The sequence below is a fragment of the Pseudophryne corroboree genome, chromosome 10, assembly GCF_028390025.1.
Source record: "Pseudophryne corroboree isolate aPseCor3 chromosome 10, aPseCor3.hap2, whole genome shotgun sequence".
Classification (NCBI taxonomy): Eukaryota; Metazoa; Chordata; class Amphibia; order Anura; family Myobatrachidae; genus Pseudophryne; species Pseudophryne corroboree.
In genome coordinates this window covers 123,744,299-123,762,964 of record NC_086453.1, presented here as the reverse complement: position 1 = coordinate 123,762,964, position 18,666 = coordinate 123,744,299, and the positions used below count along the sequence as shown (strand labels likewise).

The 18,666-nt window shown below is 43.2% G+C and overlaps 1 protein-coding gene across 5 annotated transcripts in view; it reads right to left on the bottom strand.

Moving 5' to 3' along the window:
• GRIN2D (glutamate ionotropic receptor NMDA type subunit 2D) overlaps positions 1 to 18,666 on the bottom strand; it is a 1,339,090-nt gene that overhangs the window by 298,247 nt on the left and 1,022,177 nt on the right. For all 5 annotated transcript variants that reach the window (XM_063942779.1, XM_063942780.1, XM_063942778.1 and 2 more), the window contains one exon: positions 14,038 to 14,163. In XM_063942779.1, the coding sequence (XP_063798849.1) occupies positions 14,038 to 14,163 (126 nt within the window). The remainder of the gene's footprint in view (positions 1 to 14,037; positions 14,164 to 18,666) is intronic.

Sequence of the window (18,666 nt, the reverse complement as noted above, 5' to 3'; positions counted from 1 at the left end):
ATCGGAACGCAGTCGCCCCAAAAATGTGTGTGAAACGACCTTGTTTCGGCAGTCACATCCCCGCAACCCCCGAAATGCCGCCCCCTGTACTCCTGCTGCTGTCAATCACCTTGCGGCCGCATCCTGCAGGGATGCGGCAGCAAGGAGAAGGGGTCACGCACATGCACATCAACCGGTTCGTGTGTGCAGACCAGATGGGCACTGTCACTGCTTACAGTTTCTGAATCGCCACCCTTGATACCATAGTTATCAGCATATGAGTCAGATGTCATTTAAAGTATATACAGTATATATATGGAAAACAGCGCTCCTATCTATAAGTTAAACATCTTATAAAACCAGATGGAATTAATTTAAAACTCATTTAATACAATTCATATGTATAATTTTTCAAAATTAGTTATCTGTTTTTGATGACTTTATATACTGTAGATGAAATGAATTGATACTCAGGGCGGGATTAAAATATTCTGTCCACCCCTCCCATCCCGATCGCGCCCACCGGCAGTATTCAAATGTTGCTGCCACCCCAGGGGTGGTGAGCTGAAATGCGCGAAAAGTTACCAGTTTGGGCACCCAAACAGGACTTTTCACGATCGTGTCCATTTCTTTAGTCGGGTTTAGCTGCTTTATGCAGCTAAACCCATCTCTTATGGGTGCAATCAGCGCGATAATGGGGGGCCATAGAATATTGACCCCCGATCTCCCATCACTTTAGACGGGAGATCGGGGGCAATAAAAGATTTGAATCCCGCCCTCAGAATGCTAATCAGCAGCCCTATAGCTTAGGGTATACAAACCTTTCCAACGACCCATACCAACCAGTTTTGAAAAAGCTGTGGGGTGCACAGTGAAACGCGTCTTCTAACACTATTTCGACTTGCAGCTGAATTTAAGAACCTGAACCAGACCTCCGGACTATTACCTCTACAAGGACATTTTAATTTAACACATTGCATTACATTTCACCTAAGCATTTTTAAGATGCATGGGCAAACCACAACTTCTTTGAATGCTGTTGACAGCAAACAATCTGTTCGAGAGGGGGACACATGCTAAACTAATGTATTTTGGCATAGTCCAAGGTCAATGTTCCCCCACTCCCTTTTATCTAATGCATTATGGTTTATTCTTTACAAGTACAGTCTCATTGTTCAATAGTGTACACGGGACATGTTGTGAATAACATAATTCACAGATATATTGCATTGATTGTGCAGCATGGCATATGCAGATAGATCTTGCAGAAATACAGTATTTTTACATCTGCCAGTGTGTACAGTACATACTGCTGACCAACCAACCCATATGCTGGCCATAGGAAGCAGTTAAAATGATGTCAACACTTCTTCACGTTGGCACAACATATTGGATGGCTGATTGGTAATTGTGCATGCACATATCTTTTGTACAAAGCACTTATTGGATTGGGAGGCCCGTTGGGTGGTGGGCTGATCCATCGTTCAGATATGTACCCAGTTTAAGTATTTCATGGATTCATGATGGTTGCATATAGCTGAATTTAGAAAAATATTGTTTTTGAAAAGACATTTAAGCAAAACAATCCCCCCAAAAAACCTTAACACATGACAAAAGCCTTTTACTTCTGTTGTTGTATTTTTAATATACCTTTTCTTAAATTAGCTATAAAGGTATTGCCCATGAATTTACTGAAATTATAACAGTGTTGCCAATTTCATAGATGGTCTAGCAAACGGATGAGTGGAAGATTTTCTTATCTTTCTATACCAGTGGTTCTCAAACTCAGTCCTCAGGACCCCACACAGTGCATGTTTTGCAGATAACCCAGTAAGTGCACAGGTGTATTAATTATTCACAGACACATTTTAAAAGGTCCACAGGTGGAGCTAATTATGTTACTTGTGATTCTGTGAGGATACCTGCAAAACATGCACCGTGTGAGGTCCTGAGGACCGAGTTTGAGAACCTGTGTTCTATACCATGTATATTAGCTATACAGCCCTCTGATTCCACTGCGGTAGAACATTTCTTGGCCTGGGTACAGCTTTCATATATTTTAACTGTCCAGAACATAAACCTGTGAAAAACCTAAGACTTCACTAAAATCCACTTTTGCTTTAGCTATGTCCCCTTGTGTGTCTCTCATTTTATAGACTCTTGAAGATTAGAAGCACACCACTAATGGCAGCAGAATTAAGGAAAGTTCTTATCTGGTGTTCTAATTAGCTAATCACATTTTCTCTTGATCAGTAAGAGATACTAATCATCCCCTGAGCCTTCCTTTGTGATTGGAGCGTGCTATGTACATCAGAACAATTATCTCAAGCAGATGCAAACAAGAGAGGGGGGAAAAAAAAAACTTCTTAACAATCAGACAGCCCTTCTATTTATTTTAGCGTTGTTTTTCAGCATGTTAGGACGGCAGCTCAGGATCAGATCTCAGACTCACTGCTTCATAAAATCCTGATGGGAACTTGGCGAAGAGAGTAATATTACACTGGCTGCTTCCAAATTCTATTTGATGAGATATATTTACCTAGCACAGACAGCACAAAATAAATTCTGAATACCGCATGGCACTTTTTATCCATGCTATTTATTTCTTTTTTTATATTTTATTATTGGTATTTTAATCAACACACGATTTACAAATGGAATGTATGTATATATATATATATATATATATACACACACACACAAAAATCATTCCAGAGTGCGCTAAATTATTAAAGAACTAGATTATATAAAATTTTCCATCATCATAATATAGTGATCAACCATACATATAGCTTAATAATTTATGAGGGGGAGAGAGGCACAATTCGTGTATTTCTTGTATATATATATTATTATTATTTATATTTAATTTTATTTTTTGCATGTAAGTAATCCAGCATATCTGTGGTATGGTACGGTATGATAAGACATGTTTATGGAGACATGTATATATGTGTATAAATCATTGTTACAGTTCCATTTTTTAATACATGTGAATGTGCTTTTGCAGGAAAACTAGCTGAACATGAAATGACATTGCAATGAAGCAGAAAAATCTAGATAACGTACCACTGTAATATATCTAGTAAGTCGTATGCACAGTGTTAGGTATTGCGGTATAATACCATACTATTGCTGAATTAATAGATTGTGTATTAATGTACAGCAGGATTTCTGAGCGCTGGTCCCCAATTACTCCAACAGGTCATGTTTCAAGAATTACTCACAACAGTGTGAAGCATCTGTTTTGATTAGGAAATCATCAAAAGTTAGCCTGTTAGTATCCTGGTACATGGGTGCTTCTATGTATTATTTTATTTAGGACAATGAGGAATATGAGACACTAATGCTAATACAATATTTTTATACTATGTTTTCCTTTGTAAATAGTCTCTTAAGGTGGGTACACACTAATAGATATATCTGCAGATCAATTGATCTGCAGATATATCTATGGACGGATCGAGCAGTGTGTTCAGCATACACACTGCTCGATCCGTCGGGGACTGACGTCATGAACTGGGCGGGCGTGTACACACGCCCGCCCAGTTCAGCTGTCAATCACTGCCGGCCGCCTAAGCATGTGTACGGGCGGTCGGCCGACCGCCCCGTACACACACAGCGACGCGCCAATATATCGGTAGATATATTGGCCGTCGGCTGTGCTGCGGGGCCGACGCGATACGTCTGTGAACGACGGAGTTCACAGACGGATCGGCCGTACACACTGGCCGACGGTCCCGCGATATATCGGCCGTTCAAGAGAACGGCCGATATATCGACCAGTGTGTACGGGCCTTTAGACACTAGGCTAGATTTCAGGATAAATTATAACATTGGCCTTGTAAACATCTGCTCAAAGACCCAGCAACAGGAACCCTTTGGGTTAGGTACTGTGATGTAGGAGTGTGTTTACAGTTATGGCTGGGAAGCTGTAAGATGTCAGCATGGCTGTAATGATGGAAATAATGATGCTCCAAGATCACTTAGACCACATATTCTCAAACTCGGTCCTCAGGACCCCACACGGTCCATGTTTTGCAGGTCACCTGTAGATTTTTCAAATGTGGCAGTTGGTGATACACAGTGCAGCTGCCGGATGACATGGAAAATGTGAACCGTGTGGGGTCCTGAGGACCGAGTTTGAGAACCACTGGCTTAGACAATACCACATATGATGAATGTAGGGCCTGATTCAGAGATGTACAGTACATAAACCTAATGATTCTACAATGATGGGGTGACTGCTCATTACGCTGTGCTCCCAAGTTGCAGTCTGCCAGAAAGTCTGCCAGTGTTTGGGGGTAGGGAGACGGAGCTAGGCAAGATGGCTGATGTTCACACAAATGATTTGATGCTGTATATTCAGTGGCAGCAGTGGATCACACAAGCATGCAGGAGGTGTCTATTTACTGAAGACGCCTCCTGTTTCTTTATGATATATTTATACAGCAGCTTTATCCAAAGATGCAACTACTGTATGAACTGAACTGTTGCACTGCGGCGCCGGCACATGCGCAGTTCAGACCTGATCGGCTGCTGTGCGGAAACGCACAGCAGCGATCAGGTCTGAATTAGGCCCATAACCAGGTGAGGAGCCCACAATAGTTCTGTGGTTGTCGGACAACGGCGCTGAGGCCACAGATTAATTGGGGCTCTGTCTTGTCCCTTGAGTGGCGGTGGAGAAGGCAGGATGATTGTGAACTGTGGAGCAGAGGATGTGAGTTCTGTGAAAGTGTTTCCATCCCTGGCTCCAAGGGATGTAAGTCATCAATATAAAGTGCTACCGCAGCGATGCTAATCTCATACGTACTAACCTATGCGATTAACATCACAATGCAGTGACAGACACCCCCCGCGATACCTTTGAGAAGGAATGCGGGGGGTCACTGTTGGGTCCGTCACCTCCCAGAGCCGGCAGGTGACGTTTGCTGGGAGTTTTTATTGATTTCTATAGGGCATCATAGGATAGCGACACCCTTGGAGTTGAAAATCCGGCGGACAAGTCTTAGTACATATGAAAATGCGGCATTTTCCCTTTAGTGCATCCCACCCATATTCTTTAATTGTCACAGTTATAATATTTATTACTGATACAGTATAGAAAAAAAAAAACTAAAGATATAAACTTTATACAAAACTATATGTATACTGTATGTCTTTGAAAACTCAAAAAAATAAAAAATGCTAAATTACACAATCTATTTGCTATAAGGAAGAATCAGAAAGTTAAAATAAGAATTTACTTACCGATAATTCTATTTCTCGTAGTCCGTAGTGGATGCTGGGGACTCCGTAAGGACCATGGGGAATAGCGGCTCCGCAGGAGACTGGGCACATCTAAAGAAAGCTTTAGGACTATCTGGTGTGCACTGGCTCCTCCCCCCATGACCCTCCTCCAAGCCTCAGTTAGGATTCTGTGCCCGGACGAGCGTACACAATAAGGAAGGATTTTGAATCCCGGGTAAGACTCATACCAGCCACACCAATCACACCGTACAACTTGTGATCTGAACCCAGTTAACAGCATGATAACAGAGGAGCCTCTAGAAAAGATGGCTCACTACAGCAATAACCCGATTTTTTGGTAACAATAACTATGTACCAGTATTGCAGACAATCCGCACTTGGGATGGGCGCCCAGCATCCACTACGGACTACGAGAAATAGAATTATCGGTAAGTAAATTCTTATTTTATCTAACGTCCTAAGTGGATGCTGGGGACTCCGTAAGCACCATGGGGATTATACCCAAGCTCCCAAACGGGCGGGAGAGTGCGGATGACTCTGCAGCACCAAATGAGAGAACTCCAGGTCCTCCTCAGCCAGGATATCAATTTTGTAGAATTTTACAAACGTATTTGCTCCTGACCAAGTAGCTGCTCGGCAAGTTGTAAAGCCGAGACCCCTCGGGCAGCCGCCCAAGATGAGCCCACCTTCCTTGTGGAGTGGGCATTTACAGATTTTTAGCTGTGGCAGGCCTGCCACAGAATGTGCAAGCTGAATTGTACTACAAATCCAATGAGCAATAGTCTGCTTAGAAGCAGGAGCACCCAGCTTGTTGGGTGCATACAGGATAAACAGCGAGTCAGATTTCCTGACTCCAGCCGTCCTGGAAACATATATTTTCAGGGCCCTGACAACGTCTAGCAACTTGGAGTCCTCCAAGTCCCTAGTAGCCGCAGGCACCACAAATAGGTTGGTTCAGGTGAAACGCTGAAACCACCTTAGGGAGAAACTGAGGACGAGTCCTCAATTCCGCCCTGTCCGAATGGAAAATCAGATAAGGGCTTTTTCAGGATAAAGCCGCCAATTCTGACACGCGCCTGGCCCAGGCCAGGGCCAACAGCATGACCACTTTCCATGTGAGATATTTTAACTCCACAGATTTAAGTGGTTCAAACCAATGTGACTTTTGGAACCCAAAACTACATTGAGATCCCAAAGTGCCACTGGAGGCACAAAAGGAGGCTGTATATGCAGTACCCCTTTTACAAAAGTCTGAACTTCAGGGACTGAAGCTAGTTCTTTTTGGAAGAAAATTGACAGGGCCGAAATTTGAACCTTAATGGACCCCAATTTCAGGCCCCTAGACACTCCTGTTTGCAGGAAATGTAGGAATCGACCCAGTTGAATTTCCTCCGTCGGGCCTTACTGGCCTCGCACCATGCAACATATTTTCGCCAATTGCGGTGATAATGTTTTTGCGGTTACATCCTTCCTGGCTTTGATCAGGATAGGGATGACTTCATCCGGAATGCCTTTTTTCCTTCAGGATCCGGCGTTCAACCGTCATGCCGTCAAACGCAGCCACGGTAAGTCTCGGAACAGACAGGGTCCTTGCTGGAGCAGGTCCCTTCTTAGAGGTAGAGGCCACGGATCCTCCGTGAGCATCTCTTGAAGTTCCGGTTACCAAGTCCTTCTTGGCCAATCCGGAGCCACGAATATAGTGCTTACTCCTCTCCATCTTATCAATCTCAGTACCTTGGGTATGAGAGGCAGAGGACGGAACACATACCCTGACTGGTACACCCACGGTGTTACCAGAGCATCTACAGCTATTGCCTGAGGGTCCCTGGACCTGGCGCAATACCCGTCGAGTTTTTCCCAACGGTTTTTAATCATGTGGAAGACTTCTGGGTGAAGTCCCCACTCTCCCGGGTGGAGGTCGTGCCGAGGAAGTCTGCTTCCCAGTTGTCCACTCCCGGAATGAATACTGCTGACAGTGCTATCACATGATTTTCCGCCCAGCGAAGAATCCTTGCAGCTTCTGCCATTGCCCTCCTGCTTCTTGTGCCACCCTGTCTGTTTACGTGGGTGACTGCCGTGATGTTGTCCGACTGGATCAACACCGGCTGACCTTGAAGCAGAGGTCTTGCTAAGCTTAGAGCATTGTAAATGTCCCTTAGCTTCAGGATATTTATGTGAAGTGATGTCTCCAGGCTTGACCATAAGCCCTGGATATTCCTTCCCTGTGTGACTGCTCCCCAGCCTCGCAGGCTGGCATCCGTGGTCACCAGGACCCAGTCCTGAATGCCGAATCTGCGGCCCTCTAGAAGATGAGCACTCTGCAACCAGCACAGGAGGGACACCCTTGTCCTTGGTGACAGGGTTATCCGCTGATGCATCTGAAGAAGCGACCCGGACCATTTGTCCAGCAGGTCCCACTGGAAAGTTCTTGCGTGGAATCTGCCGAATGGGATTGCTTCGTAGGAAGCCACCATTTTACCCAGAACCCTTGTGCATTGATGCACTGAGACTTGGCTCGGTTTTAGGAGGTTCCTGACTAGCTCGGATAACTCCCTGGCTTTCTCCTCCGGGAGAAACACCTTTTTCTGGACTGTGTCCAGGATCATCCCTAGGAACAGAAGACAAGTCGTCGGAACCAGCTGCGATTTTGGAATATTGAGAATCCAATCGTGCTGCCGCAACACTACCTGAGATAGTGCTACACCGACCTCCAACTGTTCCCTGGATCTTACCCTTATCAGGGAATTGTCCAAGTAAGGGATAACTAAAATTCCCTTCCTTCGAAGGAATATCATCATTTCGGCCATTACCTTGGTAAAGACCCGGGGTGCCGTGGACCATCCATACGGCAGCGTCTGAACTGATAGTGACAGTTCTGTACCATAAACCTGAGGTACCCTTGGTGAGAAGGGTAAATTTTGACATGAAGGTAAGCATCCTTGATGTCCCGAGACATCATGTAGTCCCCTTCTTCCAGGTTCGCAATCACTGCTCTGAGTGACTCAATCTTGAATTTGAACCTCTGTATGTAAGTGTTCAAAGATTTTAGATTTAGAATCGGTCTCACCGAGCCGTCCGGCTTCGGTACCACAACAGTGTGGAATAATACCCCGTTCCCTGTTGCAGGAGGGGTATCTTGATTATCACCTGCTGGGAATACAGCTTGTGAATGGCTTCCAAAACTGTCTCCCTGTCAGAAGGAGACATCGGTAAAGCCGACTTTAGGAAACGGCGAGGGGGAGACGTCTCGAATTCAAATTTGTGCCCCTGAGATTTCACCTGAAGGATCCAGGGGTCTACTTGCGAGTGAGCCCACTGCGCGCTGAAATTCATTGAGACGGGCCCCCCACCGTGCCTGATTCTGCTTGTAAAGCCCCAGCGTATACTGAGGGCTTGGCAGAGGCGGGAGAGGGTTTCTGTTCCTGGGAACTGGCTGATTTCTGCAGCCTTTTTCCTCTCCCTCTGTCACGGGGCAGAAATGAGGAACCTTTTGCCCGCTTGTCCACGAAAAGACTGCGCCTGATAATACGGCGTCTTCTCATGTTGAGAGGCGACCTGGGGTACAAACGTGGATTTCCCAGCTGTTGCCGTGGCCACCAGGTCTGAAAGACCGACCCCAAATAACTCCTCCCCTTAATAAGGCAATACTTCCAAATGCCGTTTGGAATACGCATCACCTGACCACTGACGTGTCCATAACCCTCTACTGGTAGAAATGGACAACGCACTTAGACTTGATGCCAGTCGGCAAATATTCCGCTGTGCATCACGCATATATAGAAATGCATCTTTTAAATGCTCTATAGGCAAAAATATACTGTCCCTATCTAGGGTATCAATATTTTCAGTCAGGGAATCCGACCACGCCAACCCAGCACTGCACATCCAGGCTGAGGCTATTGCTGGTCGCAGTATAACACCAGTATGTGTGTAAATACATTTTAGGATACCCTCCTGCTTTCTATCAGCAGGATCCTTAAGGGCGGCAATCTCAGGAGAGGGTAGAGCCCTTACAAGCGTGTGAGCGCTTTATCCACCCTAGGGGGTGTTTCCCAACGCACCCTAACCTCTGGCGGGAAAGGATATAATGCCAATAACATTTTAGAAATTATCAGTTGTTATCGGGGGAAACCCACGCATCATCACACACCTCATTTAATTTCTCAGATTCAGGAAAACTACAGGTAGTTTTTCCTCACCGAACATAATACCCCTTTTTGGTGGTACTCGTATTATCAGAAATGTGTAAAACATTTTTCATTGCCTCAATCATGTAACGTGTGGCCCTACTGGAAGTCACATTTGTCTCTTCACCGTCGACACTGGAGTCAGTATCCGTGTCGGCGTCTATATCTGCCATCTGAGGTAACGGGCGCTTTAGAGCCCCTGACGGCCTATGAGACGTCTGGACAGGCACAAGCTTAGTAGCCGGCTGTCTCATGTCAACCACTGTCTTTTATACAGAGCTGACACTGTCACGTAATTTCTTCCAACAGTTCATCCACTCAGGTGTCGACCCCCTAGGGGGTGACATCACTATTACAGGCAATCTGCTCCGTCTCCACATCATTTTTCTCCTCATACATATCGACACAAAAGTACCGACATACAGCACACACACAGGGAATGCTCTGATAGAGGACAGGACCCCACTAGCCCTTTGGGGAGACAGAGGGAGAGTTTGCCAGCACACACCAGAGCGCTATATATATACAGGGATAACCTTATATAAGTGTTTTTCCCCTTATAGCTGCTGTATAGTTAATACTGCGCCTAATTAGTGCCCCCCTCTCTTTTTTAACCCTTTCTGTAGTGTAGTGACTGCAGGGGAGAGCCAGGGAGCTTCCCTCCAACGGAGCTGTGAGGGAAAATGGCGCCAGTGTGCTGAGGAGATAGGCTCCGCCCCCTTATCGGCGGCCTTATCTCCCGTTTTTCTATGTATTCTGGCAGGGGTTAAATGCATCCATATAGCCCAGGAGCTATATGTGATGCATTTTTTTGCCATCCAAGTTGTTTTTATTGCGTCTCAGGGCGCCCCCCCCCCAGCGCCCTGCACCCTCAGTGACCGGAGTGTGAAGTGTGCTGAGAGCAATGGCGCACAGCTGCAGTGCTGTGCGCTACCTTGTTGAAGACAGGACGTCTTCTGCCGCCGATTTTCCGGACCTCTTCTGCCTTCTGGCTCTGTAAGGGGGCCGGCGGCGCGGCTCTGGGACCCATCCAAGCTGGGCCTGTGATCGTCCCTCTGGAGCTAATGTCCAGTAGCCTAAGAAGCCCAATCCACTCTGCACGCAGGTGAGTTCGCTTCTTCTCCCCTTAGTCCCTCGATGCAGTGAGCCTGTTGCCAGCAGGTCTCACTGAAAATAAAAAACCTAAACTAAAACTTTCACTAAGAAGCTCAGGAGAGCCCCTAGTGTGCACCCTTCTCGTTCGGGCACAAAGATCTAACTAAGGCTTGGAGGAGGGTCATGGGGGGAGGAGCCAGTGCACACCAGATAGTCCTAAAGCTTTCTTTAGATGTGCCCAGTCTCCTGCGGAGCCGCTATTCCCCATGGTCCTTACGGAGTCCCCAGCATCCACTTAGGACGTTAGAGAAAAAACATTTACCCATATAGAAACCAACGGAAACAGACCATGAAAAACATAGTTTCAGTAAGATTTTATATACAGTACTGTACATCTAGTACATCTATCAACTATTGTGAATTATGTAAGAGCACTCTGCTGGCTGTATACAGTCATAAATCCCACTGATAACTTATAATAAGTAAGTGGTGCACGATCCCCGTATCATGAGTCTGAAAATGCCGGGAACAGGCAGATGGGGCAGGGACATGATTACGCTATTATTGTAGAGGAGAACTAAATCATCACATTCTTTATCCTGCCCATTTCACTAGGAAGTGGACAGGAATCAGAGGGTGACCTATTCTTTTGGGAGTTTGCGAACGTGAATGGTTGGAAATTAAGCGTGACTCTATTACATATGCCAGTCTATTTTAGTTAATTTCTCCCCATAAAATATAGATTTATAATGTGCTAACACAACACACTTTTATCTCTCCAGAATACCCCCATTCAAAAGAAAACAAAATGATCCAATGTGACATTTAGTCTCGTCATGAAGAAAAATATTTTCTTTAGAAATGGGACATTCCATAATGTAATGTGCTTAATAGCATGAGATTAATCACTTATAATGGAAAATAAACTTTTGTCTTCTCTATTCTAATGAGCATTTTCTGCCAAGAATTGCCACAGATCTCCTGAATGAGCGATTAATCGCTCATCCCAATTAGCTCTAATGAGATGATTAATCACCTAAAGTTAGCGCAAGACTTTTGCATTATGGCTTTGTAAAAGGAGTTGATCCCACTAGAAAGGGACTAAAGCTGGGCATACAGATCAGGACGATAACCGCATAGTGTAGGGCCTGGACTGATCAGTGATGATCGGACAGTCAACATGAGAAATCTACTAACATGCCTAACTAATCCAATCATTGGTCAGCCGCATCTGGCAGTGTATTCACTGCCACAGCCGACTGCCCGACATATTCCCTGTTCCTTTACAGAGACAGAACCCAGGCATTGTGTGACCATATATTGTGAAATATCTTACAGTGTATGGCCAAGATATCCGATAGGTTCAGGCTGTCAAAAAAAATGTCTTTTGCAGCTGGAGCAGTAAGCATGGAGAGCACTAGCCTCACCAACCCCACACAGCCATTTACAGTATTAAAAAATAAATAAAAATTGCAATAACTGAAAAAAAAATCAGATGATTCCAGATGGCCCCATCAAGGCAATGGGCTACCTGGAAAAATCCCAGCAAGGCAAATGACCACTCCTCCCTTAGCATACTAGCAGTGTAACTTTTAACTGGTTGCTGGAAGAAGTGACTTGGGCTGCCATAGGCCAGTATGAAATTTCACTTTCTGGAATCCTCAGACTTTTGCCAAACAAAACCACTGACTAGGAATCAGTGAATTAACATCTCTATAGCAGCAATATAACCCTGTCTTTCATCAAGTCAAGTAAAATGCTCTTGCTTCTGGTACCCAAGCATTTACCATCTTTATATCCTTTTTACAGTTTGCACATTACACAGATATTCTGCTCGAGTTCAGTATCCATTGTAAAATATTTAACAATATGGCCCCCTGAGATAATACAGTAGGTCATTGAACCTTTCAGCATATATCTTAGACCACATAACAGCTCCATTCATCACCTGATATACTACCTGCTCTAAGAGGTTGAACATTATTTTTTCTCTACCAATAATAAATAGCGTAAAACATAAATTCTGATGGAACAATATTTACAGGTCAGACACTGATTCTAGTCCATGTCCACATACGAGACATAACCTAATTATCAGTCATCAAACCAATTAACTCACATTCATAAAATATTGTAACCTTCTACATACAGGATAAGGGTCTGATTTAATTCATGTTTGTATGGAATTGCATTCCCAATTGTGATTTTCTAAGATACAGAGCTGATAATGTTAGCAAGTGAAGCTGCCGTCCAGAAATGAAAAGAGACCCCCCCACCGGAGCCATAATTAACTCATTCGCAATTGCTTACACTTTTGCAGCCTATACACAGACCGAGGAACATCGGACCTAAGGGTGGACCAATAGGTAAGCAGACTGGACACAGCAGTAGCGTCTCAGATGCCATGTTTTTGCACGTAGCTGACAGAAGATACATGCCCCGAAAATGACCATGGCACATTAGCGTTTTCCCAATAACTCCACATAAACTTCCCGTTATCACCTCCAAATGGTCACATCCTGTCAATCATTTTCCATGAAATCTTCATAGAGAGTGAGATCACAGGGTACCTTGGGGCATTGCGCATGCGCAGTCTGACGATTATCGCTCAGTTGCGTGACAATCGGCCATTGCATACAAACTTGTATTAGGCCCAATGTATGCACTTATGCTATCAGAACAACTTGGGAAAACTCATAGTGATGGCATATCGCAACTGTAACATTGCTCATTTTGCTGCACCTCCCACCCCCATAGGGATGCGCAGTAAAATAAGAGATGCTGCTTTACTATAATCATTTTCTTAGCAGTGACAATTTTATCAATAAATTCTTATTTCTCTCCCAGAGTTAATGTTTGGTCCTTCATCTATAAATCCTGCAACTGCGTATTTATCTTAACAATATATTTGGACGGCTGCTTATTTTTTAAAAAGAAATACTGTATAGGAAACAAAAGTGTAAGTATTACTAAAAAGGATTTTTAATTCTGTATTTGTCTTCTTTTCTACCCATGGGAAGAGGCAAGAGGTGACGAAGGGTGGACCTTTTACAAAGAAACCTTTGTTCTAGGCCTCTTCTTCTAGCTCCAAGGTAAAAAACCTCTGAGAACTTTAAGAGACCTTTAACAGCGAGTGGTTTCTATAAAGCACTTTAGAAGTGGGGACCACTTTATAACTATAAAGACAGTTTTATGATCGAGCCCACTGTGAGATGATACTGGCAGGGTCACATAATTTCCTCCATCAGTACCTGCCTGCAGCCAAATAGCCATGAACAACGAACACTAAAAATAAAACAATGATATATTTAATACAGAACAATCTGAAGACAGATATCATAAATGAGAGTGAGAATATCTTAGGGACAAATAAAATGAAAAAAAGAAAAGAAGATGATACAGAACAGAAAACAAAAGGAAACATATGAATCTACCCTAAGATGACAGCAATTAAGAGCATGTAAACAGCGGAGTGGAAACCATTTGAAAATCTAAAAGAGGGAAGCAATGTAGCTTAGGTACTTACGCTTGCCTGTGGAGAGGCTTCGGTTATATCCAACAGGGCTGAAATACTCGAAGATGAAAACAGTCACAGCGACCACGGTAAGACACATGACAAACATCATGACCCAGACAGCAGGGCTGTACGGCTCTGGAAAAGAGGATGAGACTCCTGAGTGCAAACACAGTAAAATGTAAATACAAAAAATATTCCAGAGTCCTGACAACTATTTGTCATCTAGTTTACAGCTGCGGGGTGACTTCTCTAATTATCTCTGCTTACTGATGGGGAAAACCTGCACTTGTCTGTAGGATGTAGTCCCAAGCCAGTGAACTTTGTAATGGAAGAATTCAGAAATGTTATCTTTCATTTTCACACAGAACTTTGCTATACTCCCTTATATCAATCAACTACCTGTCTAAGATGAGCTGTGGGACTATTTCCAAACTTCTTCTTCTTCTTCTTCTTATTATTATTATTAAATGTGTTTTAAAAAAATATGTTTAAAACTCTGATCGTAAAATAGAGCTTAAGACTAAAGAAGAGGTTCACATCACAAATGAAATGATAGTTTTTTGCAGTTGTTTATAGTTATCCATTTTTAGCCATATTGGACATAACAAACCAATTTGCTAATCATTGGTTTAGTCTAAAAAAAATGATTTAAAGTTTAAAAAGAAAACATTTTAAAAGTGTGCAAAAGATTGGGAAATATTCCTGATATACACTAAGCACACTTCAAGTGTGATGTCAGAAAAAGCACTGTTCATACTGTAGGAGTGTAATCATTTATATATTGAGACTCAGGAGTAAACAGAAAATGTTTTTTCAGTACTTCAGCTCTGAGGACACTTCATGCTCCCATAACAACAATAATAATTTTACTTATATACTGTACTGCTTTTCTCCACTAGGATTCAAGGAGCTTTGTAATTGGAGAGAACAATATATCATGCAGTGCCGTCGAGGCAGCCGACTTGGACAACCTGCAACAGCTACAATGAGGAAAATACAACATACACACTACTTGTATAGTGCTAACAATGAGCAACACAAAAGACACTCAAAGCAAATGATCATCTCCATGCATTATTTATCCTATCCACAACAGGTACACTGTGTGGTTTATCAAGCAAAATAAGCAATTTAGGGCCTCAGTGGATGTATGCTAATCCGATGGTTAGCGCGCATGTTCCATGGTGGAAGGACTGTGCATGTGCAGGATTTGTTATGATCATGTACAGCCCTCCATGTGTGAGTCCACTCGTTGTGTCTCCAAACTGCAGTTTGATTGACAAGCTGCAGCATTTGGGAGGCGGAGAGGGGGTGTTCCTGGCCAACATTCTCGGAAACAGGGCTGTGTCGCCCCCGTTTTCCTGGAGAAATGAGGCCAGGGCCTGCGTGGCTGCATAATTACTTCCTGGCCTCACAAGCTGCTAGGGACCATCCAGGCTGAATAAGCCTCAGCTTACACAGCCTGGCAAAAACCTGCAACCATTGCAACCGATGGTCTCAATGGTGATTCAAAGCAGCATCTGTGGATTCTGCACTCAAATCACAAATGCAATGCAGGAGGTGTCTATTTCATATAGACACCTCCAGCTGCATTTGCATTTTGATGGACGGAAAAGCAAAGCCACTTGCGTGCGGCCCTGCAATTCCGTCCTGAATCCATCTCTGAATCAGGCCCTATGTACTGAATCTTATGAATATCTAATACTCAGATACATTTTGCCTCTAACACATTTATTGCCTGCCTATTTAATGCAGTCACTACTGATCTGAGTATGAAAACCATCTCAGTATGTTTCAGTTCCACTACTATGAATTGCCATAAATCAGTACTATGGTTGACGTAAAGCAATAGCAAGTAAAATTGCTACCTTAAAATAAAGTATATAGAAGATATTGAAACACTCCACAAACTGCATATGAAATGACACACCACTAAACATACCACACTGGTTCAGACCTTACAAGGTTTGTGCTCCTGTGTGCCACATTTTCATTCACTGATGATGGTTAGAAAGAAATTGCAAAACAAAAATAACCAGCGTTTGTGATCCAGGTATTTCAAAATACAAGTACATATATCTTATAATATTCATGGTTCAAGAGAAAGCTTATCATTGATGTAAGGGCAGCGAATGACAGGCTGATGGCTACAGACAAGCATGAGCTATCCATCATTATTCTACAGAATTTGACAAGATAAAACATAAGACTTTAATGGAATGTTTTCTGGTCTGAAAGTTACAGGGAATAACTACAGTAGCTTAAGCCTTTCCCAGACAAGTCATAAAGTGCCTCATCATAAATATATTCTACCACACCGTCCTCATTACCACAGTGCTATTTAGAACAACTGGTTTAACCTTCGTGCGCACACTTGAGCATCCATAGGAGCTAATTCAATTAGTGCCAGAATCATGGTAATATACCACGACTGCCATTTTTGCCGCATTTGCGTGTTTTTTTAGCAGTTAAAATATAGTCTGCGTATTCAATTACAAAATAGTGAAAACTGAATTATCGCGAAAATTGGTGCTGAAAGTGAACAGTGAACAGTGAAAATTGGGTAAATTTGCCTGTACCCCAAAAAAAAGTTAAACTAACATCGGGTAACAGTATAGTAGTGTATTATTGGTTATAATAAAAGTATTTCTGGTTCTAAAATTGTGTCAAATAGCTGTTATATGCATTTATTTTTTTGAAATTATAGAAAGCTAATTTTTTTTCTGCATAATAAGTGATCGCATTAAATTCGGAGTACATAAAAATGGGTATAAGTATATATTTGGGTCATTTTAAGGGGAAACAGACTGACTACTCCCACCTCCAAGTCTAAAAACACTTGTCCCCCTCACAAAGCACCGCAATATACTTGTTACCCAATATACCTTGTATCCCAATATCCATAATTTTGCACGTTTTATCCTAAAAATTATATGTAATTATTGGCCAATGAAAAATATTAAAGTACTTCTTAGTACCTAATTATTAATTCAGGTGGGGTGTCCAGGGGTTCTGAACCAGATCCTTAAATTTTTAACTTAAAATAGGTATTTTCCACAAGTTTATCACCTTCTCATAGTTGATGAATCAAAAAATTGGGGCAAAATTACAATGAAACTGTTTTCGTGGACAATTGAATTCGGCTCTTAGTTTCACAATAGAAAAGGGGAACACTCATTTATCCCTCATTATCACAGTGGTTTGTACTATAGAGGTTTTTACAATGTCACAGTTTATATTAGTAAATGCAATTTAATTAGCAAATGTTATTCTATATAGGAACTACAATTTGAATGTTATCATTCACCTTCTCTCATGATTCTCTCTCCTAAATTAATGCTTTAGGGCACAGGTTCTCAAACTCGGTCCTCAGGACCCCACACGGTGCATGTTTTCCAGGTCTCTTCACAGAATCACACGTGACATAATTAGCTCCACCTGTGGGCCTTTTAAAATGTGTCAGTGAGTAATTAATACACCTGTGCACTTGCTGGGTGACCTGCAAAACAAGCACTGTGTGGGGTCCTGAGGACAGGAGTTTGAGAACCACCCCGAACTTCACGCTTTTTATACGGGTCCGAGGCAGACTCGGATCTTCCCGCCTTGCAAGGTTAACCCGAGCGCGCCCGAACGTCATCATCCCGCTGTCGGATTCTCGCGAGGCTCGGATTCTATCGCGAGACTCGGATTCTATATAAGGAGCCGCGCGTCGCCGCCATTTTCACACGTGCATTGAGATTGATAGGGAGAGGACGTGGCTGGCGTCCTCTCCGTTTAGAGTAGACTAGAGAGTAGTAGAGAGTGACACTTGATTTACTAATTTTGGGGAGCATATTAGGAGTACTACTTGCTGATAGTGTGACCAGTGACCACCAGTTTAATTAATCCGTTCTCTGCCTGAAAAAAAACGATACACGGTGTGACACAGTCACATACCATATCTGTGCTCAGCCTCAGTGTGCCCTCAGTGTGCTGCATCATCTATGTAATACTGTATATCTGACTGTGCTGAGTGCTCACTGCTCACACAGCTTAATTGTGGGGGAGACTGGGGAGCAGTTATAGCAGGAGTACATATTTTTAACAGTGCACACTTTTGCTGCCAGAGTGCCACTGCCAGTGCCAGTGTGACTGACCAGTGACCACTGACCACCAGTATATTGTGATTGTCTGCCTGAAAAAGTTAAACACTCGTCGTGTGGTGTTTTTTTTTATTCTATAAACGCATTCTGCTGACAGTGTCCAGCAGGTCCGTCATTATATAATATATACCTGTCCGGCTGCAGTAGTGATATATATATATATATTTTTTATATCATTATCATCCAGTCTATATTAGCACTGCAGCAGACGCAGTACGGTAGTCCACGGCTGTAGCTACCTCTGTGTCGGCAGTCGCTCGTCCATCCATAATTGTATACCACCTACCCGTGGTGTTTTTTTCTTTTTTCTATCTTCTTGATACTAGTAGCTTACTTTAGGAGTCTGCAGTGCTGAGCTGACAGTGTCCAGCAGATCCGTCATTATATAATATATACCTGTCCGGCTGCAGTAGTGATATATATATATTTTATATCTCATTATCATCCAGTCTATATTAGCAGCAGACGCAGTACGGTAGTCCACGGCTGTAGCTAC